Source organism: Globicephala melas, chromosome 15, assembly GCF_963455315.2.
Source record: "Globicephala melas chromosome 15, mGloMel1.2, whole genome shotgun sequence".
Taxonomy (NCBI): domain Eukaryota; kingdom Metazoa; phylum Chordata; class Mammalia; order Artiodactyla; family Delphinidae; genus Globicephala; species Globicephala melas.
This window is the reverse complement of record NC_083328.1, coordinates 30,731,603-30,759,329: the sequence shown is the minus strand read 5'-3', so window position 1 is coordinate 30,759,329 and position 27,727 is coordinate 30,731,603. Positions and strand designations below refer to the sequence as shown.

General features: G+C 48.1%; 1 protein-coding gene and 1 long non-coding RNA gene across 3 annotated transcripts in view; one reads left to right on the top strand and one right to left on the bottom strand.

Moving 5' to 3' along the window:
• The window catches only part of ABAT (4-aminobutyrate aminotransferase), an 88,117-nt gene that overhangs the window by 47,167 nt on the left and 13,223 nt on the right, over positions 1-27,727 (top strand). For both annotated transcript variants that reach the window (XM_030883915.2, XM_060285100.1), the window contains 9 exons: positions 2,327-2,441; positions 7,803-7,900; positions 9,633-9,662; positions 11,641-11,758; positions 16,233-16,282; positions 23,451-23,531; positions 24,147-24,239; positions 24,721-24,783; positions 27,200-27,263. In XM_030883915.2, the coding sequence (XP_030739775.1) occupies positions 2,372-2,441; positions 7,803-7,900; positions 9,633-9,662; positions 11,641-11,758; positions 16,233-16,282; positions 23,451-23,531; positions 24,147-24,239; positions 24,721-24,783; positions 27,200-27,263 (667 nt within the window). In that variant the 5' untranslated portion in view covers positions 2,327-2,371. The remainder of the gene's footprint in view (positions 1-2,326; positions 2,442-7,802; positions 7,901-9,632; positions 9,663-11,640; positions 11,759-16,232; positions 16,283-23,450; positions 23,532-24,146; positions 24,240-24,720; positions 24,784-27,199; positions 27,264-27,727) is intronic.
• On the bottom strand, positions 11,471-27,546 carry LOC132593490 (uncharacterized). Its single transcript, XR_009559082.1, has 3 exons — positions 26,198-27,546; positions 12,549-12,715; positions 11,471-11,874 (listed from the first exon to the last, which is right to left on the bottom strand). It is a non-coding gene; the product is annotated as an uncharacterized lncRNA (long non-coding RNA).

Sequence of the window (27,727 nt, the reverse complement as noted above, 5' to 3'; positions counted from 1 at the left end):
ACCAGGGAGTCCCCCACATGCTGGACCCACTTTCTCTCTCCTGAGGCTGCTTCTCTCTAGTGCACAGGCCACATTCTTCTCCATGAAAAGACCCTGTTTGGGGACTTCTCTGGTGGTCCAGTGGTTAAGACTCTGCTCCCAATGCATGGGGCCTGGGTTCAATCCCTGGTCAGGGAACTAGATGCCGCATGCCGCAACTAATGATCCCGCACACGGCAACGAAGATCCCGCATGCCACAACTAAGACCCAGCGCAGCCAAATTAATTAATTAAACAAAAGACCCTGTTTGAACGCCAGCTCCTCTTACAAGGTAGATAGTGGCTGACCCAACAGCTCCCAGGACTCTGGCCCAGCCGGGACCAGTCAGGTATGACCAGTGGGGCTGGGTCACACAGAACAGACCTGACTGCCATGTCTACACCCCTGTAGATGGAGGGAGAAGTTTCTGAGAATGGTGAATGGTGACATTTGCTGACCCTGGACTCAGACAGCTGAGTTCTGTTTTCAGATCCACCATTAACATCTATGTACCTCAGTTTCCTCATCTGTAAAAAGGGTGTGATATAGCATTGTTGTGGGTGTTAATAATAATAATAAATGTTAATAATACTGTATGTAAAGTGCTTAGCACAGTGGGCAGCATGTAGAAAGGACTCGGGAAACAGTAATAATGAGAAGCGAATGCTTCCGTCGTTGTTCTGAGAAACAATACAGGTCTATACCCAGTATTGTAGGTACACAAGGAAAATACATGTGCCAAGTAACAAAGCATGTATTTAGTGAGAAGACCCACAAACAAAAAGATGCACAGGGAGTAGTTTGAATGGTGGCCTGGGGAGAGGGGGATGGAGGGGGGAGAGGTGATAAGAAGAAGCAGATAAACAATGCGGGAGGGAGGCTTTGCTCCAGGCCTACAGTGCAAAGGCAACTAACAGAGCTAGGTGCCGGGATTTGGGATCAGGGCTTAGGAGCAATCTGGAGAGAATCAACCAACACACCTGTAAAGTGGGAGCTGGGAACCCTGATTCCCTGGGGCTGCGTAGAGTAACTATCCACTGGGCTCTGGGCCTGTTCCAGTTTCAAAACTGAAAATCCCACATTCCAGGGACCCCTCTCAGTCCAGAACAAACTCGGGAGAAGTACAACCCCCAAAATGGGCCACCGGATACGCCTCTGGATCTGCAGGATTCCCAACCACCGATATTCTGTATGTGAACAGGGCAGAGGGAGCTCCCCGCTTCCCACATTGAGCAGTCATCATGACGTCTGCTGTGAAGTTTCGTCCGTCTGGGTCTTTCCATCGTGTAGAACACAGGCCTGCCTTGCTTATCCCAGGTGGACGATGCCCTGAGCTTGCCAGCTCACCTACAGAGAGCTCTCAAGCCAACTCTGTCCCCTCTCTTTGTTTTTCCATCTAGAAAATGGGCATAATAATCCTACCTGGCTACAAGGTCAAATGAAAACATGGGAACAGGCTTTGATTTAAAGTGTATATTCTGGGGAATTCCCTGGAGGTCCAGTGGTTAGGTCTCGAAGCTTTCACTGCTGTGGCCTGGGTTCAATCCCTGGTCCAGGAACTAAGATCCTGCAAGTCACGCGGTCAAAAAGTTTTTTTTTTTAAAGTTTATATTCTGGGCTTCCCTGGTGGCGCAGTGGTTGAGAATCCACTTGCCAATGCAGGGTACACGGGTTCAATCCCTGGTCCGGGAAGATCCCACATGCCGCGGAGCAACTAAGCCCATGCGCCACAACTACTGAGTCTGCAGTCTACAGCCTGTGAGCCACAACTACTTAGCCCGCGTGCCACAAATACTGAAGCCCGCATGACTAGAGGCCGTGCTCCGCAACAAGAGAAAACACCGCAATGAGAAGCCCGTGCACCAAAACAAAGAGTAGCCCCTGCTCACCGCAACTAGAGAAAGGCCACACGCAGCAATGACCCAACGCAGCCAAAAATAAATAAAATAAATTTATTTTTTAAAAAAGTTTAGGGCTTCCCTGGTGGCGCAGTGGTTGAGAGTCCGCCTGCCGATGCAGGGGACACGGGTTCGTGTCCCGGTCCAGGAAAATCACACATGCCGCGGAGTGGCTGGGCCCGTGAGCCGTGGCCACTGAGCCTGTGCATCCGGAGAGGCCGCAACAGTGAGAGGCCCACGTACCGCCAAAAAAAAAAAAAAAAAAAAAGTTTATATTCTGTATAAAAGCAAAGGATTTCATATTAGAAGAACCTTCTCCACTGTGTGGGGAAATTGTGGGGAGTGGGATACTTGGCCAGCAAGGGTGTGGTCTTGGTTGGCGTGACTCTGTGCTTCTGTTTTCTTTCAGGGCAGGAGCGTGTGACGGGGGTCTCTGTTGCCGGTGGAGGTGACCATGGCCTCCATGTTGCTCACCCGGCGGCTGGCCTGCAGCTTCCAGCACAACTACCGCCTGCTGGTGCCCGGTAAGCCCTAGGGAGTTCTCGGCAAGAACTGGCCCTAATGGAAGACACAATCCAGACTAGGAATTCGGGGTCTGAAAAAGTCCTTGGGGTTAAAGGGATCCACTGTCCCACCCACCCCCATAAAACTGTCCCCATCGCCACACCTCCCATCTCCACCATGTGTTCCTGTCCCCGGGTGGACAGCTCTGCAGTGGTCAGGGAGCTGATCCATCCTGGAGCCACTCTGCTGGCACGGAGGTGGTGGTCCCAGCAGCCAGAAGGGCCCAGCTGGCTGCATAGGGATTGCTGGAGAAAACATAGCTGGGTTTACTGCGGAGAAACAAGAAAACTACAGAAGTCCTTGTAATTCACCTGAAAGCTTCAAGGGCACTGGGTGGGAGGCCCCATCCCAGGAATGTCCACCCCACCCTCTCCCTCACCTCCACTCACCCTGCACCTAACCGGCCAACAGCACTGGCTCATTCTGCCGCCGTGGTCTCTCTCAGATGCTTCTACTTCTCTCTGTCTCGCTGAGTTCAGTGTAGCCCAGTGAGCACCCTGCCCGCGTGATCTCAGGAGACCTCCCTCCCTATAGTCTAATGAGGAAGGAAAGGGTGAATCCCATTTTACAGATGAGAAAACTGAGGCTCAAGAAGCAAAGTCACACAGCCCCTTGAATGCAAGTCAGTCCGGCTCCAGACACTGGGTTATCATCACCACTCCCCCACGTGCCTCCCAGCAGCTCTGGGAGAGGGAGGCTTGCAGTAGCCTCCTTTGGACGCCAGCCCCTCCAGGCTGTCCCCAGTTTTCAGAGCCCCGTGCTTGCTGTCACAATGTCCCCTTCTTATTGTCAGTCCTGTCTGCCTTCTGAAGACAAATTGTTTGCCAAGGCCTTGATTTGCATGTTGAATGTTGCAGGTGTTTATATCCTGAGTGCGATAAAAAGCAGGAATGTTCTCTCCTCTCCCACAGGTTTTATTTTTAAATAAACATTTTCTTTTGGAATATTTTAGGTATGCAGAGAAATTGCAGAGGCAGTACAAAGAGATCCCATATGCTCCTCACCTAGTTTTCCCCAGTGTTAGCATCTTACATCACCAGGATGCGTTTGTCACAACTGAGGAACTGACCTTGGTACGTTGCTCTGAACCAAACTGAGACTCAGAGAGGTTATGTAAGTTTCCCAGAGTCTCAGAGCCTGCCGGTGACTGAGCCAGGCTTTGAGCCGAGCCAGGTTGCCCCAGGACCCACACCCTTAACTACATATTAATTATCTATTGTGATATAACAAATACCTGCAAACTTAAGAGGTTAAAATAATGCACGTTTATTATCTCACAGTTTTTGTGGATTATGAATCCAAGGCTTGGTGGATGCTCTGGGTCCAGGTCTCTCATGAGGCACAGCTGAGCTGGTACCAGGGCTGTGGTCCTGTGTGAAGGTTCATCGGGGGAGCCGGGGATCCACCCTCAAGCTCAGTCACGTGGCTGTGGCTGGCTTCAGTGCCACGTGGATGTCTTCATGCAGCAGCTCACAACACGGCAGCTGCTTCCTCAGGGTGAGGGAGAGAAGTGGGTGCCCAAGTGGGGAGCCACAGGCTGCTACCACCCTCACTGTGTTCAGATGCTTCCGTGCAGTGCCTCCACCCACTGGATCACTGCAAAGCCATTAAACATGCTGATAGTTCATGGCCTGAGGCAGTGTTCCCAATGGCATCATGCAAAGCGTTTGTAATCTTATATCAGCAGGTAGAGCACAGAGACCCGGAGACCAGACAGCAAAATGGTTCTCTCAGGGTGGTGAAATTAGACGTGTTTGTTTTTTCATTGTTGCTTACTGATATTTTCCTAGTTAAGAGTAAGTGGGGTGGACAGTTGAGGGGAGGGATAAGGTATGTTGTTTTGTTTTTAAACAAAAGCAGAGCAAACAACTCCAGTGGAACGTGACCTTGATTTTGGCCAGGCTCACATACAGAACCCTTGCTATTTGGGAAAATGACATTCATTTATTACTCTCAGCAGAAGACTAAGAGGACGTTAAAAACATTGGATGGCTGCTTTTACAGTTTAGAGTTAAAAAATGACTGTGTGGATTGGCATGGCCACAGAGGGCTGGGCTGGATTTACCCGCTGTGCCTGGTCTTGTGCGTCAGGGCACACCCCTGGCTTCTGGGCGTAGTGCTGCTTTATTCATGAATGAAAACGCTGGATCATTCAATATTAATGCAAACATTTTTTGGCTTCCTTGTACTTTTGATAGTAATTTGCCTCTGGGGGAAGTGAGTCGTTTTGCTGCAAACGTTTCATTTGAAAGACCCACACTAGATGAAATGGAAGATACATCAGTTACATTCACAGTATCTGGGAAAGGAGAGGTCCAGCGGACAGATTTCCAGCTTAGCCACTCAACAGATGTGTGACTTTGGGCAAATTAATTGACCTTTCTGAGCTTTAGTGTCTTCTTTAACATGAGAATCATAATAACGTTTACCACCTGGGGGTTGTGAGCATTACATGCAGTAATCCATGTAAATTGCTCAGAATAATGCCTGGTATGTTCACCATTAGTGCTCAATAAATGGACATCTACTCATGCAACTTGGTATAAGCGATCCCAGAAAAGGCTTCCTTGAGAATTTAAATCTTGTTCTTTTTTTTTTTTTGTGGTTTATGGCATTATATATCATCAAGAGAAAATTTATCATATTGGTATTTGGTTACTTTCCTCTACAAAAAATCAAAATTGAGATATAGTGGGAAAAGCACAAGTATTCTGGATTTAGGTTCTGGCCTTGCAACTCACTAGCTGTGTGACCTCAGGAAAGTTGCTTAACCTCTCTGATCCTCATCTGTAAAATGGGGACAACATCATCTCACAAAAAGTTTGTGGATTAATTAAAACAAGAGGTGAGCGTTTGCCTAGGTAGGGCCTGCCTAGCACAAAGTAGGGACTGAAACTGTGTTAGTTTCCCCATCTTCCTTTTTCCGATAGCACAGTTGCCAAAAAACTCACCAGACTCTGATTTTCAGGATTTCTGCCCAGAGGTTTTGGCCCTCTTCCATCCACACCCACAAAGACTTGGCACATGGTAGGAACCAGTGCAGTTCTTGACCCAGACCCATCCGCCTTGCACCTGGCCATGGCTTCCCCGCCTCATGCCCCATTGATCTCTGCTCCCAGTAGAAGGATCCTTCCCCTCTATCCACTGCCTCTCCTAGCTCCTACCCCAACCCCACCTCCCAGTCCTGTTTACTCATGGTCTTGGCATGTTCATAACCGTGACTCCACATGACCCCACACGCTCCCTGTCATCAGGATCCTTTCAGCTGCAGGTCCCACTGCTAACTCCCTCCATTCCTGGTATTCCTGCTTTCCAACCTCCAAGAAGTCTGATTCCTACAATGCGATGTCAAGACATTTTCTGGAGAAAGGAAGGGAGGACTTGTGTATCCTCATGAGAGGACAACTTACTACTTACAAATTTTTCACTTTCCCCCTTTGCTGGAGACAAAGCAAGACCAGCAGTGGTTAAGAGCTCTTTTTATCCAAATAGACATCCCTGTTGAATGCAGATCTAGCTGGACTCAGTCTTGACCAGTAACCCTGAGCTCTGGAAGAGAGAAAGAGTTTACAGTTTTCTTAAAAGTCATCAGTGTGTTCCATGACCTTTAACTCTCTGCTAATGGAATAAATGGGAATTCACTTTTCATTGTAAGATCAAACAAAAGATAATAAAAGCTGGTACCTTCATGCCTCAAAATAAGTGTAGTTTTGGATTTTAACTGGATTTTACGTTCAAAGGGCTACACTTTATTGCATAATTAATTCAGAAACCTTCTTTGATATTCAAAGCAATTATGAAAAATTAAGAATGAATTTAAATATGTTTTCTAATATCATGGGTTTTTATAGTTTGGCAAGTTGTGTGTGTGTGTGTGTGTGTGTGTGAGACACAGAGAGAGAGAGAAAACAGAGAGAGATGCTAGCATGTTTTAGTGTTAGTTTCCTTTCCTATGTAATGCAAACAATAACAACCTACCCCTCAGGGTTGTGGAAAGATAAAATAAGATCACACATATGATTTATATGAAGCATCTAGAGATTCCCTAGTTTGATGCAAGTATGGCAACCCGTGTAAGAGGAACTCACATTTGCCAACCACCAAATATGTGCCAGGAAGATGAAAGATGAACAGGGACGTTAAAAGGATTTCTAGGGGTTACTGATTATAAATCATTACACACTTATCTTGGATTCCGCACAGCCGTCTTTTGCTTAGCGATCAGTGAGACTTGGAATTGAAACTACCCTTGATTTCAGCAAGATGCTGAGCTAAAAAGTTCTGTGAGGTTAGCCTGGGAACTCAAGTTTATTTAACCCTCTACAAGTTTATTACTATGCAAAAAATGTGAAATCAGTTTCAAGCAAATCACTTGTGCCCCAAATATTTTTTAACCAAAAAAATCTATAAGTGAGGACCACCTGAATTTAGACATTTGCTTATTCTCTCCTGGATGATTTTTGATCGATGCAACTAGGGGCACAACTCCTGGGTGGGTGCTACTGGCATCTAGTGGGTGGAGGCCAGGGAGGCTGTTAAACATCCTGCAGTGCCCAGGGCGATCTCCCACAGCAGAGAAGATACAGCCCACAGTGTCAATAGGCCCGAGGCGGAGAAACTCAGGTCTATATATACATATGGATATAGATTAAATTTTTTTACAAAATTTGGATAATTTTTATTATGGGTACATAATATTCCCAGTATTCTGCTGTCTGTGAAATGGTAGAATGTGGCATATTCTATTCAGCAACTCTCCATTGTTGGACATTTAGGTTGTTTCCTCTTTGTTGTTGTTAGAAACAATACTATGACAAATATTTTTTGTGTGTTTTTGGTTTTTTTCTTTTTTCTTTTGGCTTCCCTGTGCCGTATGCGGGATCTTAGTTCCTCGACCAGGAATCAAACCCATGCCCCCTGCAGTGGAAGCACAGAGTATTAACCACTGGACCGCCAGGGAAGTCCCAATATTTTTAACCTATATCTTTGTGCACTGGTCCCGTTATTTTCTTGGGATGAATCCTAAACACTGAGATTGCTCACTCGAAAGGAATAGGAAGCCGGCATCAGCTTATCCTCACACCAGCAGGACGTGAGCATGCCTTCTTGCTTACAGCTTCACTGGCACCGGGCTTTCCCGTTTCTTTAAATCCTCAGGGTTCTTGTGGTGCCCACGTGGCCACACTCAGAGTTCTGGGGCAGTCTGGCGGGGATGGGGCTGAGGTACTGGCACTGCCTCTGTTAGGGACATTGGGTGTTATAAGGGCAGGAGTCTCACATCTGCTGTCCCCAGGGGTTCTCACCGTCTTTGTTTACTGCAGGATCCAGACACATCAGTCAGGCCGCAGCCAAAGTCGACATTGAATTTGATTATGATGGGCCTTTGATGAAGACGGAAGTCCCAGGGCCTAGATCTCTGGTGAGTTGAGCACAGCTGAATGGTGTGTTTCAGAAAAGAGCAAAAAGTGTCCATGGGGCAAGAACACAGCCAAGCTGAGGGCCCCGTATCCTTAGCTCCTTTCAGAGTTCACCATTAGAGATCCTGAACCTTAAACCAAGCCATTCCTTCATAAGAAGCCAAAGAAGTCTTCTCAGAGGAGATGTATCAGTTGTCTATTGCCACAATAATGCTGTGTAACAAACAATCACAAAACCTCAGCAGCATACAAGTTGCTCATGCATCCAGGGTTAACTGGCAGTTGGGTAGGCAGCTCTCTTGGGCTCATCTACATGCCTGAGGGATGACTGGCTAGGCTTGTCTTGGGTCACTGTGGTGACTTGGCTCTGCTTTGTGCATCTCTCATGCTCCAGCCAGCCAGGCTGAGCTTGTTCTCACAGTGACCGAAGAGGAGAGCTTGCTGTAGGTCTCTTGAGCTAGGCTCCACACTGGCCCACCATCATTTCCACTTCATTCTGTTGGCCAAAGCAAGTTACATGGCTTGCTTTGAGTCCAGAGTCAGGGGCTGGGGCACAGCATTCCAACAACAGTGAAGGAACATGACGATGTGATATGGCACAGGGCGTGTATAGCACATGCCCCACTGAGCTTGATCTTAAAGGGCCACAAGGAGGAATTGGATGAAGGAGTGCATTCTGTTCTAGGCAAGGGGAATGATGTACAGAGAAGCCCTCAGGGTGACAGTACAGGGTGTATGAGAGTAGCTCTGAATCCCTGGAATTGATGTTAGCCTGTGAGATGGAAGAGACACAGGTGAGTGAGGGGTGTTGCTGCTTCTCCTCAAAGAAGCTACAAAACCTGCATACGACACACTTTGGAAGGCTGGTTAACCTTGATTCTGTGTTGTAATGTGCAATACTATTTCTAATGTTTGCACCTAAAATATAACAGTGTAAACCTTTTTAATACAAATTTATTTTCTTTGCATATTTTGCAGATTTTATCCACAGTGTCTTTTTTTTTAAGTCAAAAGCTGTCTCTTTTGTCATTGAAACTATTTAATAAATACAGAAATCTTTGTACCGATGTAAATGATTGTAGTTATTTTGCATAGTCTTTTGCTGACAAAAGACTTTTTTCATGCATATTTGTTTTGGGGAGGGTGGATTTTAATTTAATAATCGTAAAATACTTGGAATAAATTTCATATTCTTGTCATGAATATTATTTTGTATTTTTACGTGGAAATGCATAGTTTTATGACACTAATTGCTAAAGTTTACTTTATGTTGACTTGTTTTTAAAGAAGAAATCCTTGTAATAGTAAAACCACTAGTTTGTAATTCCCGGTTTCTATGTGGAATTGTACAAGTGGGGTGTTCAGATTATAATTATAAATGGTTCTTTGATGTGCAAATTTCTATTTTCAGTTAATTTTATTTTCCTAATGGGATGTTAAAGCCTTTTTTTTTACCCCTTAATAAAAAGAGAGCCCATGCTTTTCTGGACATTAGATAAATATCTTCAGCTTAAATTTTTTTGTTAAATAGTTTATTTGACTGTAATCTTTGAAGTGTCTAAACCTCCAGCCTGTCTGTTGTACTGGTAATTTAACTGGCAGGAATTGTTTCCTGCCCACTAATTCTTTTAAGCAATTTAAAAATATTTATAATATTGGGAAAACATGAAAGATTTTAAGCTGCTCTGGCAAGCATGTGTCCTTGCTCTAATGCATTTCTCTTCTCTCCTGCAGGAGTTAATGAAACAGCTGAATGTAATTCAGGTGAGTGGGGATGAAATAACAATCCTTCCATTGCTTCTTTGTTACAGTTTCACCAAAGGAGGCAAACACTTAATCTGTGCTGGCTCTTTTTTAAAAACATGCAGCTGACTTTTTTTTTTTTTTTTGCGGTATGTGGGCCTCTCACTGTCGTGGCCTCTCCCGCTGCGGAGCACAGGCTCCGGACACGCAGGCTCAGCGGCCATGGCTCACGGGCCCAGCCGCTCCGCGGCATGTGGGATCTTCCCGGACCGGGGCACAAACCGGTGTCCCCTGCATCGGCAGGCGGACTCTCAACCACTGCGCCACCAGGGAAGCCCATGCAGCTGACTTTTGATCTAAACATTTTTTTTCTAATTTCCCTTGTGATTTCTTCTTTGACTCATTGGTTATTTATGTGTTGTGTAATTTCCACATTTTGGTGAATTTCCCAAACTTCTTTCTTTCTTTCTTTTTAAATTTTTTAAAATTTTATTTATTTATTTATGGATGCGTTGGGTCTTTATTGCTGTGCGCGGGCTTTAGTTGCAGTGAGCGGGGGCTATGCTTCTTTGCAGTGCACAGGCTTCTCATTGCAGTGGCTTCTCTTGTTGGGGAGCACGGGCTCTAGTCATGTGGGCTTCAGTAGTTGTGGCACGCAGGCTCTAGACTGCAGGCTCAGTAGTTGTGGTGCACAGGATTAATTGCTCCGCGGCATGTGGGATCATCCCGGACCAGGGCTCGAACCTGTGTCCCCTGCGTTGGCAGGCAGATTCTTAACCACTGCGTCACCGGGGAAGCCCCCCAAACTTCTTTCTGTTATCGATTTCTAATCTCATCTCATTCTGTTGGGGTTGGAAACTTATTTTGAGTGATTTCAATCCTTTGAAGTTTATTGAGCCTTTTTTATGGCCTAGCATATAGTCTATTCTGGAAAATGTTCCACATGCGCTCGAGAGGGACATGAACCTTACTGTTGTTGGGTGGGGTGTTCCATGCATGTCTGTGAGATCTATTGATCTGGAGTGTATTCACGTTAATCCTCTGCCTGTTTGTTCAATCCGTTGCTGAAAGCCAGGTACCGAAGTCTCCAACTAGTCTTATAGAATTATTTTTCCCTTCAATTCTGTTGCGTTTTGCTTCATGTATTTTGGGGCTGTGTTAGCAGGTGCTTATATGTTTATAGTCGTCTTAGTGGACGGACCCTTTTGTCATCATAAAATGCCTCTCTTTACCTCTAGGAACATTTTGTTTGTTTTACAGTCAATTTTGTCTGATATTAGTAGACACCATGGCATCTTTCTTATGATTGCTGTGAGAATCATATATCTTTTCCCATATTTTTACTTTCAACCTCATTTGTATTCTTGAATCTAAAGTATGTCTCATGTAGACAGCATATAACTGAATCTTATTTTTTAACTTTTTTTTTAACTGAATCTTTTTATCCAGTCTGATGGTTTCTGATTTTTTTTATTGAATTGCTTAATCCATGCACAGTTAATGTTATTATTGGTGTAGTTGTATTTACAGCTTCCGTTTTATTTTTTGTTCTCTGTCTCACGTCTTTTTTGTTCCTCTCTTCATTTTCTACTAATTTTTTGTACATAAAGTGAATATCTTCTAGTGTACCATTTTCATTTCTTTCATAATCACTATATATTTTTTAGTTTTCTTAGGCCCTAAGGCTTACTATATACATTTTAACTTTTCAGAATCTTCTTCAGAGTTATATCTCCATCTTTTTTGTTGTGATATATAAAACACATACAGAAAAAAATCATAAAATACAAATCCACAGCCTAATAAACAATTATAAAGCAAATCACCCATGTAATTACCAGCAGGGCAAAAAATCCAACACTGCCAGCACCCACAGATACCATCCATGTGTCCATAAATGGGCAGGACATGGCTTACTTCATCAATTCAAGCTTAATCCTGAAAGACTGAGGGTCTAAGGAATTGCAGTGAGCCTGATCCAGTCTCTCCTTTCCCCAAGAATGCAGAAGCTGTGCACTTTTTCTGCAATTACGAAGAGAGCCGAGGCAATTACCTGGTGGACGTGGATGGCAACCGGATGTTGGATCTTTATTCCCAGATCTCCTCTGTCCCCATAGGTAAGAGCTGGAAAATCAGTCCCTGAATGTAGCCTCTGTCTCTGTGTAGTTGTGGCTCTCCAGACTTCAGCCACTCCTTCCAAGATGTGCATCCTTGTGTGCAGCCAGACACTTCCCTCAAGGGCAGAGAAAAGGAGCAAGTCATTCGTAGAGCATGTATTACTAGGGACTTTACATGTCTTTTCTCATTTACTCCTCCCCCAAACCCCACAAGTATGGATCTGGGTACATATGCCCATTTTGTAGGTAGATGAGCAAAGCTTGGAGAGGAAGCATAGGTAGAATGTGAACCCATGTCCAATGTCAGCAGTCTTAGGATTCCTGGAAGAAGATCCTGAGGCAGGGATTTGGTGCAAGTGGTTAACTGAGGGAGAGCTCTTGGGAGAAAGGGCAGGGAGGGAGAGAGCAGAGGGCAAAGGGAAATTAAGAAGGATGAGGTCTCAGCCAGAGACCAGCCACAGCCTGATTCCACGGGGGTCTCTGAAGCGGGCATTGCACCCCAGAGTCGGTCCCAGACCAAGGCAAAGAGGCTGGCCTTTTGGTACCCCTGGGCCAGTCGGTCCCTGCCCATCAGCTGCCAGAGGGAAGGACTTGTGTCATCTCTTGGGCGAAGCAACTTCCATTCACCAGGGGCAATTTTCCAGAGAAGGAGGCAGCTGGAGCCATTAGCAGCGCTGCCCCCGCCCCCCCCCCCCCCCCCCCCGCCAACACACACACACAGAGCAGCTGGGAGAGGGGTGGCTTGCCCGGGAAAGGTGACCTGGAGGGGCACCAGTAGCCTCTGCCTTACCAGGCTCCCCTCCTGGCCATCCAGAGCGAGGCTGTGCTGCTGCAGGAGGACGTGGCAGACGGGACAGACAGGGCTGATTGGCACGTGCAGGTGGCTGCTGTTGGTAGCTCGGACGGTCGATGCTTCTTGGGGCGATGGATTACCCATGGCATCCGCTGGTTTGTAGGCTGAGCGTCGGATGAAACCTGTCCCTTAGTGGATGATGGCAGACATCCTAGGCTCCCCATCAACAGCTCCCCACCCCCCTCCAAGCCCCTGCACTCAGCCGCCTGGAGTCTTTCCCCTGAGACCCCCCTTTAGGTCCCCATGCCTCTTCTGCTTTCCCCCTGCCCAGTCCCTTGAACCTATTTATTTCCCATTAAGATGAGATTCTATGGGAAAAGAATCTTAAAAAGAAAAAAAGGGAATGGATATATGTATATGTATAACTGATTCACTTTGCTGGACACCTGAAACTAACACAACATTGTACATCAACTATACTCCCATAGGGGACTTCCCTGGCAGTCCAATGGTTAAGACTCTGCGCTTCCACTGCAGGGGCGCAGGTTCGATCCCTGGTTGGGGAACTAAGATCCCACATGCTACACAGTGCGGCCAGAAAATAAAAAATAAAAAGAATCATACCAAAAAAAAAAAAAGCTATACTTTTTTTTCCAATAAAATTTTTATTTTCCAATAAAAATTTTAAAAAAAAAGAGATGTGGGGAATTCCCTGGTGGTCCAGTTGTTAAGACTCAGCACTTTGACTATGGAGGCCCAGGTTCGATCCTGCTTGGGGAACTAAGATCCCACAAGCTGCACGGTGAGGCCAAATTAAAAAAAAAAAAAGGATGAGATTCAACAGTTGGCAGATGACTCATTGTTTGGGGGAAGTTCATCATTCAGAGATCCCTTGGCCTCTGAAGGCGATTTGGAGTCCAAGATTTACAAAACCCTCTCTCCATATCCTGTTGGAGTGAACGGGATAAGATCTCGAGTTTTCCTGGGACTGTGGGCCAGTCTCTTCCCAGCTAACCTCTGCATCCTTCACACCACCCCCCACCACAACCACCCAGGGCTCCTTCTGCTTCAATCCCCAGCCAGCCAGTATCTCTATGGGGGGGTGGGAGGATCAGGCTAGCAGTAGCTGTTAAAAGACCAGAAGTTCTAAAAAAATTCCCTCTCTGGCCACCTTTTTTCCCACATCTGTAGTCAATGAGATGATTTTTTTTTTTTTTTTTTGGGGCGGTACGCGGGCCTCTCACTGTTGTGGCCTCTCCCGTTGCGGAGCACAGGCTCCGGACGCGCAGGCTCAGCGGCCATGGCTCACGGGCCCAGCCGCTCCGCGGCATGTGGGATCTTCCCGGACCAGGTCACGAAAACGCGTCCCCTGCATTGGCAGGCGGACTCCCAACCACTGCGCCACCAGGGAAGCCCGAGGTGATTTTTTTAAACTAATAATTATTGAGAAATTACTGTCTGCCTTCCATGTTATCTCAGGTAATCCCTAAGACCGTCCTATACCATCGGGTCTTTTACTATCACTTCCAGTTTATTGATAGGGAGCCAGGTTTCAAGGGGTTGCAGCTTCCCCCAGCTGTCCAGGGAGCCCAGGATTTGAACCAATGACTCTGCCTCTCAAACTGACTTCTGTAATAGCAGCCTCCCAGACAGCCGCCCCTGCCCTGCAGTGCGGGGGCCCATGGCATCAAAAGCCCAGGCATAGGATTTCCTGATCAGAGGGCCAGCTCTGCTTTCATCTCTCCTTCTGAAGCCAATAGGAAATGCTGCATCTGTGGCTTAATTTGATTCCCTGAAACTGCCTTATCTACTGAGGCAGAAAAGTCATAAATACCCAGGCAGCGTGATAAAGAGTCAGAACTGGAAGACCTCTAGCCAAAGGTCAGTTGGAAAAGCCCCACAGAGTGTTCCTTCCTTGAGTACTGAGCACTCCCCAGCCTTGGTCCCAGCACAGCTGTGAGTGGGGTGGGGAGGAGTGGAGTGGAGAGGCAGAGGAACAATGTTAATTACTCTCTCCCTTGGTCCCCACATCACTGCCCCAACCCACGCTCCCTGCATCCCGCAGAGTGAAACCACAGGCTTTTCAAATCTGTTCACTCTTTGATTCCATCAGGAGAGAGTCTCCCCTGGGTGATGCTGGGTCTTTAACACCTGAATCTACACTTGTTAATCTCTTGTTATGGAGGAGATCAGGCCCCAGGTTCAGAGCCTTGGGCAGCTTTCTTACCCTAGTGATAGAAAGTGTCCGTTCAAAAGTAAGTCTTTTTTTTTTTTTGGCTTCTCTGCAAAGCTTGTGGGGATCTCAGTTCCCGGACCAGGGATCGAACCGAGCCATGGAAGCAAAACCCTGGAATCCTAACCATTAGGCCACGAGGGAAATCCCAAAGTAAATCTCTTTAAATTAAAAAGTTAATTGGTTTAAAGAAAGTAGGTGCAAAATATGCATGATAAAAAAAAATGTGATACTTGAAGACTGGGGGTTTTTCTCCAAAGTCTGCTTCCTGCTCCAAGAGTCACTGATGTGTTTTCTGATCTGTAACAGTTTTGAGTTCTAGCCTGTGTTACTGTATCTTCACATTGTTCCATCATTCAACCAATATCTATCGGGCTGAACACTTGGCATCTGCCTTTGAGGGTCCTGCATCTGGTCTCCTGACTTCAGTGCCTCCTACAAACTTGGCCTTCCTGCGCAAGTTGTTGCCAGGATTAGCAATAAGGAACAGAAAGCCCCCTGCACACAGATGCTCAGTAAATGGCAGTAGAGGCTCTGCAGAGCCCAGGACATCTGGCTCCAGTGCTGTGTGGCCCTGTCTTACTCTTCCCTCCTCTATAATATCCCATTTTATCGAGCATCTACTATGTGCAAGAGACTTTGTGTTCAGTATTGCTAATCCTGGCAACAACTGATCTGCTGTTGATGGACGTTAGGTTGCTTTCAAGCCTGCAGATGTTGGCGAGTCACCATGAAGGTAGGTATACACAGGTTTTTTGGGTTTTGTCTTTTTTTGCCATGCCACCTGCGGCATGTGGGATCAGAGTTCCTTGGGCAAGGATCAAACCCACATCCCCTGCAGTGGAAGCACAGGGTCTTAACCACTGGACCCCGAGGGAAGTCCCTACATGGGTTTTTATCCACGTGTAGGATAAATTCGTAGAAGAGCAATTTTGCGGAATCAAAGGGCATCCTCGGCCTTGTCGCGGGGTGGCAGGCCCAGGCTGGACATGAGCAAATGTGTTCAGGCAGCACCGGTTGTGCTGGTCGCAGAGTGCAGCCAGCATCCTTCCCTCCCTCAGTCCCTGACCGAATGCCTGTTGAGATTTGACTCAAGCGGTGGACACCGGCGGGGAAGGCAAGGACCACGTTTGCAATTCGTCACGCAGGCCTGGGGAACCCTCCCAACCCTGGTCCCGAGTTAGCTTTAACCTTCATTCACTGTCTGTCTAGTCCAGTGTGTCTCCCACCTGAACATCAGAGTCATCCAGAGAACCAGTGGAAGACTTGGGGGCCTCACCCTGAGTGATTCTGAGTCAGGGGAATCTGGGCTGGGTCCCAGGAATGGGCCTTTGTGTGTAAAGAGAGTTGCAGGGTTGGAAGGGAAGGGAGGGGGCAGGCAATGGGAGGGAGGGGCATGGGACCCCCGGATCTGATGCTGGTCTCTAACCATATCTTCCTCTCCCCAGGTTACAATCATCCTGCTCTCATGAAACTCATCCAACAGCCTCAAAATGTGGTGAGTCCCCGGGTTATGCAGTGTTCACAGAGATTCAGAGGATCACTGGGGCAGCCTTTGGAAATAGTCCATCCCTTCAGTCATCCCTTAAGGTTTTATTGAGCACATACTATGCGCTAAGTGCTTGGTACGCCTTGGGTGAGCCCTGCTCCCATGGAGGCAGCCAGTTAGCCACACACATAAGTAGAGAATTGCAAACATACTAAGTGCTACAGACCGAGGCAGTCAGTGTTATGTGGGCATAAAACAGTGATAATGATAATAATGAACAATAGTTACGAGCATAATATGTGCAAACACTGTGGCTGGCACTTCACAGATTGAATGTTGCCAAGTCTATGAGGCAGCTACTGTTGTTATCCCTGTTTTACAGAGGAGGGAACTGAGGCACAGAGAGGTTAAGTATTTGTCCAAGGTCACACAGCTAGAGGAGGTGCTGGGAATAAAACCCACAGGAGCTGGGCTTTCTGGGGATGGAGGGGCCGGGGGTCAGGGAAGAGTGGTCCCTGCAGGGAGAGGAGGGTGGGAGGGAGAGGAGCAGAGAGCTTCAGGAACAAAAGAGGACAGCACAGCCGGGGCAGAGAGGGCCAGGAAGGATCCAAGTATGACTGGAGTGGCAGGCAGGGGGCAGGTGACACACAGTTTCTCATCCTCGGCACTGTTAACATTTGGAGCCAGATTCTTCTGTGTTGTGGGCGCCGCTGATGATTGATGACACTGGCTGTAACACACACGTGGAGACATGCCTACATGCTGAGTGTACTGCTGAATGAATTTTCCCTTGTAACCCAGTGTTTCCCAACTTTCTTTTTTCAATTATCATGCCCTTATGGAGCCTTTTTAGACATTAGTTTCCTGTTGCTGCCATCACAAACTGCCGCCAGCCTAGGGGTTTAAAACGTCACGCATTTACGGTTTCACAGATCTTGTGGGTCCGGAGTCTGGCCGGCTCAGCTGAGTGCTCTGCCTTGGGGCTCACGAAGCTGAGGTCAGCTCTTAGCTGCAAGCTCTGGAGGAGGATCCGCTCTGGGGCTCGGGCAGGTCGTTGGCAGGGTTTGTTTCACGTGGTCCTTCCGTCGTCAAGCCAGCAACGGCTGGTCCAATCCCTCTCTCTGCCGCTGCCCTCGGCAAGGGGCTTGTGTGGTTGCACGAAGCTCATCCAGAAAATCCAGAACAGTCTCCTTTCTGAACTGAATACGAAGCTTACTTACGTCTGCAAAGTCCCCTCTGCCGTGTGATACTGGGTTGACCAAAAAGTTCATTGCGATTTCCCCAGAAAAACCCGAACGAACTTTTTGGCCAAGCCAATATATTCACAGTCCCGGGGATGGAATGAGGGTTGGGACATCTTCTTGGGGCATCTTCATAATTGTGCCTACAACACACCTATGGTGTGTGGTATATATGTATACGATGTGGTACATACGTAGATAATAAGCACCATAGAGATGTCTGTGCTTTCTATATCACAAGGGTAAGATGCTTTTCACCCCCACTGAATTCAACATGCCCTGACCCAGTTCCTATTCCCCCAGACCAAATTAGGCCGACCACTCCCCTTGCTTCTAACGGCACATGAGTAGAATTGTACCGGCTGTGCCCTTTATCACGTCTGGCTTATTTCACTCAAAATCCATCTGAAGATGCATCCTTGGTAGCCGCAGAGGATCCATCCTCCTGGCTCTAATCATTCCATTGTGTGAACACGCTGCAATTAACATCCTGCCTACCGCTGATGAGCATCTGGGTCGCTTGCTACTGTGAACCTTCCAGTGTGTCTTTCAATGGCACATTCACGCGTCCCATGATACAAGGCCAGTCCGTCTCTGGCCATAGTGAGCGCACACAGTTGGCCTCAGCAGATCCCGCCGGACAGTTTTCCAAACTGGGGTGGGAAATCTTCTCCCTCCAGCAGTGTGAGAGCTCCGGCCGCTCCCCACCCTCCCGGGCATTGCCTGTCATTGGGGCTTTCATTTTTCTCAGGTGTCACATACGTGTCCACACATGACAAAGAGTGTGATTCCTAAAAGGAAATCAAAGAAAAGCAGGGGGCCTGAGAGCCCGACCACGTCAGGAACCGACTCTCCAGTCTTAAACGTTTTCCCTTGAATCTGAACAGCAGAAGATAATAGGAAAGAACTCGGGTCCTCTTTACCTATGGGTGTGCCCGCCTGGGAGGGGCCTGGACGTGGTTCTCACCTCCAATTAGCTGACAAGTCTAGGGGCTGCTCCAGCAGAAGCCGCGTCCTCCGGAGGGTGTCTGGCGAGGCCCGTCGGTGGCTCCAGGCGTGTGTTTACATTCAGAGCCCCGCTTTGTTTCGAAACGTTCTGCGGATCCCAGATGCCTCAGCAGTTGGTGCTAAAAAACTATGTCAACAAACACACCAGACACATTTGCAGTGTCAGCTGCCTCCGGAGGCACAGTTGCCCAGCAGCACGTGACTTCCAGGCCCAGGGATTCTGATTTCGGGGGATGCCCTGCCCCCACCCATCCTGCCCGGAACCTGGACCTGGATGCCACCCCCCATCCTCCCTTCTCCCACCCAGTCCTGGGCCTGTCCTGGCTCTGCCCCCAACTTCCACTTGGAGTTTCCTCAACAGCCCCTCTTCATCACTCCCTCCCACCTCCACGTCTATTCTCACCTCCTCCAGACCACCCTCCCAGCTGCGCTGTGCCTGGAACCCTCTCCTGGTACCTACTGCCTTCAGGATGCATCCCAGCTCCTCCACTGCAAGTGTAAAGCCCTTTGTGATCTGGCTTCTGCTTCTTCGGCCTCACTTCTTGACATCTGTTTGCTTACTGATGGATGGAGTGCCTACTATGTGCTGGGCACTGTCCTTGGTGCTGGATTTGATGGCGAGATCACAGATTACAGTCCAGAACAGTCTAGACCACAGTCTGGATCACAGATTAGATCCGTCTAGATCACCATCTAGACCGTAGTCTGGATCATGGTCTAGATCACAGTCTGTGCTGACGTCCTGCAGAGGGCACGGGGACCGGCACAACCTTAGAGAAGTGACAGCTGACCGCCACAGGCTCAGCAGAGTATATCTGGGGCATCAGACCAGACGACCGTTGATTGACATCTTGGGTCTTCCAAACTCTTGGCGGGAACTGCGCTCAGGTGGTGGTCGAGGTATTTTACCTGTCCTGGGCAGGCTCCTGCCAAGTCATTGAAGTTCTGAGAAGGGCTTATCAACCCTTTTGTACCCCAAACACATCATCCATTATTCATGTGCCATGTCACCTGGATCCAATATCTGGGTTCCAGTTAGAACTTCTTATGTCACCAGGGCCACCTCATTACATTGCCCACAGGTTACACAATAATTATTGGGCATTGCACATGCCCCGCCATTGCAATGTGTGATGAGTGCCGACTGACATCCGTGGCACCTTGTCTAGGCTGGCTGGAGGGCAGCTGGCCTGGTCAGCTGAGACATCAGTGTGACCTCCAGGCCTTTTCACCTGCGTGATTCTGTCCTTCAAGACTGAGCTCCTGCCTCATCTGTATGTTGTGTTTTCCCACTGGCTCCTTCTGAGCACCCAAGAAGGGATCCTCGTTTTTGCAAATGAGGACTCTGAAGACCAGAGAGGTTAAGTGACTTGCCTCCGGTTGCACAGCCACTTAAACCAAAGCTCATTCTCTTCCCACTACAGCAGGTCTGATGGCGAGGATTCTAGAAACCTGTCCTCAATTGATTCTGCTACCCAAAGTCCCAGGTATCTTCTGTTCTTCATGAATATCACGCTTTGCCAAACAGGAGTACCACCTCCACATCTTCCCTGGGCCCAGATAGGCAGTCATGCTGCCAGCCCGGCCATCCCCTCTGTGAGCCGCTTCCCCCGCTGCCAGTGATGGCAGTTCGCCTCCACCCTGATCTCGTGCTGTGCTTGATTTCTTTGGAGCCCCATTAATAACTCGAAGCCAAAACAAAAGGCCCCTCGGCAGCCCCCACAGGCCACCCAAGGTCTCTGGGCTGTGCCAAGTAAACTCGTGTCCGGCACTGACATTTCGGGTGGAGACTGCTTGCGGCATCTGGCAGAGGGTGGGATCTGAAGTCAGCAAACCTGGGTTTGAGTCGTGGTTCTGCCCCTTCCCGTCTGTGTGACTTGAGGCAGGATGCTTGACCTCTCTGGGCCTCCGTTTCCCCAGCTCTACAGTGAAAACGGTTAACTCCCTCCACCGCTTATCCTAGACCCACCCAGCTGGTCACAAAGAAGAAGAGGCAACAGAGGTATGAGCCTGCCATGAACTCTAGTGGGCCACGCCAAATCCCAATGCCACCAGAAGGATGAGTGCTGGGGCCTCCTATCCTTGGGTTTCCTCCGATGGAGTGATGCCCCCATTTGGATTTGCACTGAGTTTATTACACGATTGAGTCCGAGAGAGAGAGGGGTGCCTGAGAAGTTCCCAAATCCCAGGCTCAATCAAACCTTCCATACTTTTTAATTCGATGTTTTTATTTTTATTATTTATTTGGCTGTGCCTCTCGGCTTGCGGGACCTTAGTTCCCTGACCAGGGATTGAACCTGCACCCTCGGCAGTGAAAGCGCCGAGTCCTAACCACTGGACCGCCAGGGAATTCCAGACTCAGTGTTTTTATTTTTGACTAATTTCAGATTTACAAGTTGTGAAGATAGTTCCCATCTACCTTTTACCCAGTTTCCCCCAAGGTTAACACCTCACCTCTCTATGGTACCCTTGTCAAAACTAAGAAATTAACATTGGTGCATTACCTACCACAGACTTTATTCAGATTTCCCCAGTTTTTCCACTAGTGTCCATGATTTTGGTCCCCAGAATCCAATCCAGTACGCTGCATTGCATTTAGTACAATCCCTTTCTATTACCCAAATCCACTTCCTGATGACCTCATTGCTTGTCCATTGAGCAGACAGACCCCTCCCAGACTCTTACCAAGCCTTCCAGGGGGCACTGGCTAGACCTGGAGGGACTGGACCGCTCTATTCTTATCCCCATTTGCATTTCCATTTGTGTCTTTTCCATAATGGTGGACACGTGTCATCATTATACATTTATCAAAACCCATAGAAGGTACAACACTCAGCGAACCCTAAAGTAAAATTGTAACATTCTTTTTACACGACATTTTTCCGGCAATACAACATCACCTTCAGTTAATGCGCCTTCATTTACTTAACCTAATGTTGGCATTTAGAGTGGTTCTCTTTTTTGTTGTAAATAACACTCCCTCTATCCTGGGTATCAGAAGCAAGTGTCTGTTTAGCGTCAGGCTTGCATTGTTGATTTCCTCACAGAGGGAAATCCTTCTCTGGACGCACATCTATCAAAATGGTGCGGGGCGGGGGTGGGGCGGAGGAATTTTTCTAACACTGCTTTTTCATATGCAGCTCATTCATTTATTAACCAGCTCCCTCATCAGATTGCTCTCCTAAGGCTCATTCTATTTAGAAATTGCAGAGATACTGAAGCCTCTTTTTTCCCCGTTTTTTTTTTTTTAATTAAAGTGTAATTCACATGCAGTCAAATCCATCCTTTGCAGGTACAGTTCTGTGGTTTCAACAAATGCATAATCTGGGAATTCCCTGGTGGTCCGGTGGTTAGGACTCCACGCTTCCACTGCAGGGGGCACAGGTTTGATCCCTGCTCGGGGAACTAAGATCCCACAAGCCACGCGGCCAAAAAATAAATAAATAAAAATTTAAAAAATTAAAAAAATGCATAATTGTACAGCCACTGTCAAAACCCGGACATTTGCACACCCATATTCATACTGTTCACAGTAGCCCAAAGGTGGAAGCAACCTAAGTGTCCATCAGCAGATGAACAGATACAGGAAATGTGGCATATCCATACAGTGGAGTATTATTCAGCCTTAAGAAGGAAAGGAGGAAAAAAAAAAAAGGAAAGAAAATCTGCCGTATGCTGTAACATGGATGAACCTAGAGGACATTATGCTAAGTGAAATAAGCCAGTCGCAAAAGGACACATAATGTTTGATTCCACTTTTTTTTTTTTTTTTTTGATTCCACTTATTTGAGGTGGTTAGCAGCCTCAAAATCAGAGACAGGAAGTAGAATGCTGGTGGTCAGGGGCTGGAGGGAGGGGAGAATGGGGAGTCAGTGTTTAGTAGGGGCAGAGCTCCAGTTTTGTAAGATGAAAGAGTTCTGGAGACGGATGGTGATGATGGTTGCATAACAATATGAATATTCTTAACATTACTGAGAACTATATGCTTTGAAATGACTAAGATGGTAAATTTTATGTTACTTGTGTTTTAACCACAATCCAAAAAAATCCAGACACAAACCATTCATCTCCCCAAACATTCCCCTGAGCCCATGGGTAGCCGATCGCACCCCAGCCCCTGACAGCCATGAGCTGTTTTCTGTCCCAATAGTTCTGCCTTTTCCAGAATGTCGTAGGAATGGAGCCCTGCAGTGGGTGACCCTCATTCCAGCTTCTTTCACTCGGCATCGTGACTTTGAGATTCTCCCGTGTTGTTAAGTGTGTGGGTAGATTGTTCCATGTCATTGCTGAGCAGTGTTCCACGGTGTGCATATACCACGGTCTATCTATCGTTTCCCCAGTGGAAGGACATTTGGGCTGTTTCCATTTCTTGGCAACTGAAGATAAAAGCCACAACAAACCTTCATATCCGTTCACATCTTCGTCTGACATATGCTGTCATTTTTCTCTTAGGTAAATACCTCAGAGCGGACTGCTGGGTCATAGGGTGTGTGTCTGTTTAACATTATAGGAAACTACCAACCTGTCTTCCAAAGTGGCCGCACCACGTTACATCTCCACCAGCCGTGAATGAGAATTCTCACCAGTAATTGTTATCGTCCATTTTTTGTTTTTCAATCATTCTGATTTTTTTTTAAGATTACAGATTTAGAGGGAGGTGCAAAAAATAGTACAAAGAGGTCCCATGTATTTTCTATCCAGTTTCCCCCAATGGTAGCATCTTACCTAGTGATAGTGCAATATCCCAACCAAGAAATTGACACTTTGTTTTAAACCCAGAGCAATCCTAGTGGATTTCTCTAAAAACGCAGGGAAGTATTTATATCATTCCCCACAGCGTGGAACACATCCACTCTGAAAAGCATCGCTGGTGGGTGGGAGCTGGGTCAGGTCGAGAAGTCACTGCTGGTCTCCTGGCTTTTTTGCAGAGCACATTCATCAACAGACCTGCCCTCGGAGTCTTTCCTCCTGAGAACTTTGTGGAGAAGCTCCGGGAGTCCCTGCTGTCAGTGAGTCTGTGGGGACAGCTTGCCACCGTGAGAACCCACCTCTGCCCTTCACCACGCTGGCCCGCAGCTCTGGTCTCCAGGAGGCTGGAGCAGCAGGGAAGGAAAGAACTGAGATCCATAATGATTAAGGATGGGATGTTTCTACTTCAGTCTTGCTCTTCGTGCTGTTTCTTTCATGAAGAGTCTTTTTAATTTTCCTTTGCAAGAAAAGCTGGGATCCCTTGTGTGCGGGAAAAAGGGAACCCGGGGAATTTAGTATTGATCCCACGACAGGGCCTTTGCCTGTGCCCTTCAGTCCTCCTTTGGGTTTCAGTTGCTACAAGGATTAGAGTCCTTCAGAACCCCGAATTCCCACCTGTAAAATGTGGGTGTCTCTGGGCAGAGGTTGCGTCAGGAGGGATGTCTGGGCTTTTCTTCACCTTTTTTCCTGTCTGGCCTCCAACCTGGGGTCTTTTGGGGCCTCTCGTCCACCCCGCCCCAGTCAGACTGCCTCTGGGACTGCATCCCTGTTTCCCTCCCAGCCTCCCACAGCCTCCAGGGCCCAGTGTGCAGCCCCTGCAGAGGCCCCGCTCCAGCTGAGGGGGTGGGGAGCCCACAGCTGTTTCCCTCCCACAGGTGGCTCCTAAAGGCATGTCCCAGCTCATCACGATGGCCTGCGGTTCCTGCTCCAACGAAAACGCCTTCAAGACCATCTTCATGTGGTACCGGGTGAGGTTTGGGGCTTGTATGCATGCAACGTGCACACACACACACACGCCCCCCAGCCCCCAGCCACACACTCAGCCCTTGTCCGACTGTTCATCCCAGCTGGCCAGAGTACTGGACATCAGTGGCCATGGTCGAAATCCAAGGAGGGCCACTGCCTGGACCGGGTTTTCCAAACATCCTGGCAGTGTGTAGTGTAAAACCTCGCCAGTGTCATTATACTGTGTTACCTGAAATAACTACCATCTCTTCATCTTCATTGTTGCCAGTAGAATAGTAAAGCAACTTATTCATCCATCTATTTATTTCATCACAAGGACAATGAATGGTCTCATGCTTCAGTCCATACGTGTAACGTTGACACGTATATGATCAGCTTTTGAGAAAGCATCCCCTCGTTGACTAGATGTTGGTTTGGGTGGAAAGTGGGAGCCCTTCCTGCCCCAGAGCATCTCTGAGAGTTTGTTCTGTTCCATTTTATCAGAGCAAGGAAAGGGGCCAATCGGGTTTCTCCAAGGAGGAGCTGGAGACGTGCATGATCAACCAGGTGAGCCCAGCATCCCCTCCTCCTCATGCGTGGGGCCCTGTCCTCCTCAAGTAGGAGGGTGTCTTAGTTAGCGCAGGCTGCCATAACAAAACCCCTAGACAGGGTGGCCTAAGCAACAGACATGTATGATGTATTTTTCTCACAGTCCTGGCGGCTGGAAGTCCAAGGTCAATGTGCTGGCCAATCCAGTTTCCCAGGGCAGGCTCTCTTCCTGGCTTGGGGATGTCCACCTTCTCACTGTGTCCTCCATCTATCTCAGGGAGAGGGATCAGGCTCTCTGGTGTCCATTCCTATAAGGGCACTAATCCCATCACAGGGCCCCAACCACATGACCTCGTCCAACCCCAAGTACCACCCAAAGACCCCATGTTCAGATACCATTACACTGGGGGTTAGGGCTTCAATATATGAACTTGAGGGTGACTTAAACATTCAGTCCACAACAAGGGATCCTCAAGCATTCCAACCCCCTAGTCCATTCCCTTGGTTTCAAGGCCGGCCGAGTGGAACTCTTCCGACTAGCACTCATCAGTTTCCCAGGACAGCTGCCTGTATTTGACCCATCTAAAGTGGCATTTCATGTATTCTCTAGAATAATCCAAAATGTCATCACAAATGTATGTGCAAGGGTGTTCACTCGTTGGTGTTTAGATTGGCAACCACCTGTATATCCAGTAATGGGGAAAGATGGATTAAGTGTAGGGGTTCCAAGTGGAACCCCAGCAGTTCAGGGAGGCACCAAGGGGGCCAGTGTTGGGGTACAACAGTCGGGGGTGCACGGGGAAGACCAAGTAAGGCTCCAAGATTCCCAGCCAGCTTCAATCAGAGCAGGCCAGTCCTTCCCCTAAATCCCACTATGATTGAGGCAGAAGTGTATACCGCTTAAAAAAAGGGGTGGGGGGGCAGGTGTTTGCAGATCGAGAGCCACTGAATTCAGTTACCCACTGTGTCCAGACACAAAGTTCTGCAGCCAGAACAATCACAAAGGGTTTCTCTTGGCCTGGAGACACGTGTGCTATAATTTAGTGAAAACAGTGGGATGTAAGTTGCATAGGCACTGTGCTCTCAACCATGTAAATCAGCATAGGGGCACACCTCAGAGATACTGGGGGTTCGGTTCCAGATCACCCCGCTAAAGCAAATGTCGCAATAAAGTGAGTCACATGATTTTTTTTAGTTTCTCAGTGCATAGAAAGTTATGTTTTTACTATACTGTAGTCCATTAAATGTGCAATAGCCTTAACGTCTTAAAAAAATGTACACACGTTAATTCAAAAATACTTCATTGCTGAAAAATGCTAACCATCATCTGAGCCTTCAGGGAGCTGTAGTAGCAACATCACAGATCACCGATCGCAGGTCACCATGACAAGCAGAATAATAACCCAAAAGTCGCAAATATTGTGAGAATTACCAAAATGTGACACAGAGACACGAAGTGAGCAAATGCCGTTGGAAAATGGCTCCAGAAGACTTGTTCCATGCAGGGTTGCCACAAACCTTCAATCTGTAAAAAAGTGCAACATCTGTGAAGTGCAGTAAAACAAGTTACGCCCTATATATCACATTTGGAGACTAACAAAGGCATATGACAAGAGGGCATTCTGGGATTTGTGGGAAGAGGTCTTGGAGCTTTTCCTGGGGGTCTCAGGGACCCAGTGGAGATCAGCCGGCCTGAGAAAATGCCATACAACCTCCCAGAGACTCAGGGGCCCCCAAGGTGGCCTCTGCCGTGTCCCCAGCGGCTCCTGAGTCACTGGAGGCAGGTCTGATTCCCTTGCCAGCTGGAGGGTCAGAAGGCAGTGCTGCTGTGCCATTCGCTTGGGGCTGGAAGAAGACTGGGGTTCATGAGTCCCTCCTGAGCTCAGGGGCAGCCCCGTGGGGAGAGGGAAAGCTGGGTGTCCCACCCTCCCGCTCTGGCCCAGCAGACCTCATCCAAAGCCTGGGCATGTCCTGTGTGGGGCCCAGCTCAACCTCAGGTCACAGGAGGCAGGTACCACCACCAGCACCTGGCCCATCTGTGGGCTGTGGGAGCAGTCGGGGGGGCAGGGGGACTGAGGCAGGGGAGTTTGAAAAGCCTGCGGACGCCTGCCAGTGATGGAAAGGAGAAAGGTGGGTGGTGAGGGCCAGCGTGCCCGCCCACCTTCAGGCTTGACCGAGAAAAATGGGCCCACGTGGTGCAGAACTTGTGAGAAGACAGAGGTTCAGGATATCTATTTCATGAAATCTCTTGATAAAAAACAAACAGAAAACACCATGTGTGGGCTGGATACAGACCTCTGGAGTCCAGTTTGTAACTTCTGCCTGAGAGGGGATCCCGGTTCTCCTGAGACTTTCGTACTCCTCGAGGTTCGTGGGGGCCACCATGTGGGTCCCCAGGTCACAACCCTGACTGACAGCTGTTTCTTGGTTCCAGGCCCCCGGGTGCCCCGACTACAGCATCCTCTCCTTCATGGGTGCCTTCCATGGGAGGACCATGGGTAAGGAGGGCCGTGAGATCCCAAGGTGGCAGGTAGAGTAATAATAACAACAACAACAATAGTGACGGCTGCCTCTGCTCTGGCGCTGGCGGCTTCCACGTATTGTCTCTTTGATTGCATACCGTTCCCTGGAGACTGGGGACGGCTGTTGCCACTTTGCAGATGTGGAAACTGAGGCTGGGCAAGGGAAGGAACATTCCAAGCCCATGCAGGGGCAGAGCTAGGATTTCAATCCTTGTCTCTCTTCCTTCAAAATCTGTGTTAGTCTGTGATAGATCAGAAAGCAAAGACACACACACACACACACACACACACACACACACACACACACACACACACACACACACACACACACACACACACACACACACACACACACACACACACACACAGATTAAGACACATGGGTGCCACTTCAGCTTCAGGATGTTCCCAGAACTGGGGTTCTGCAGGCACCGGACCTC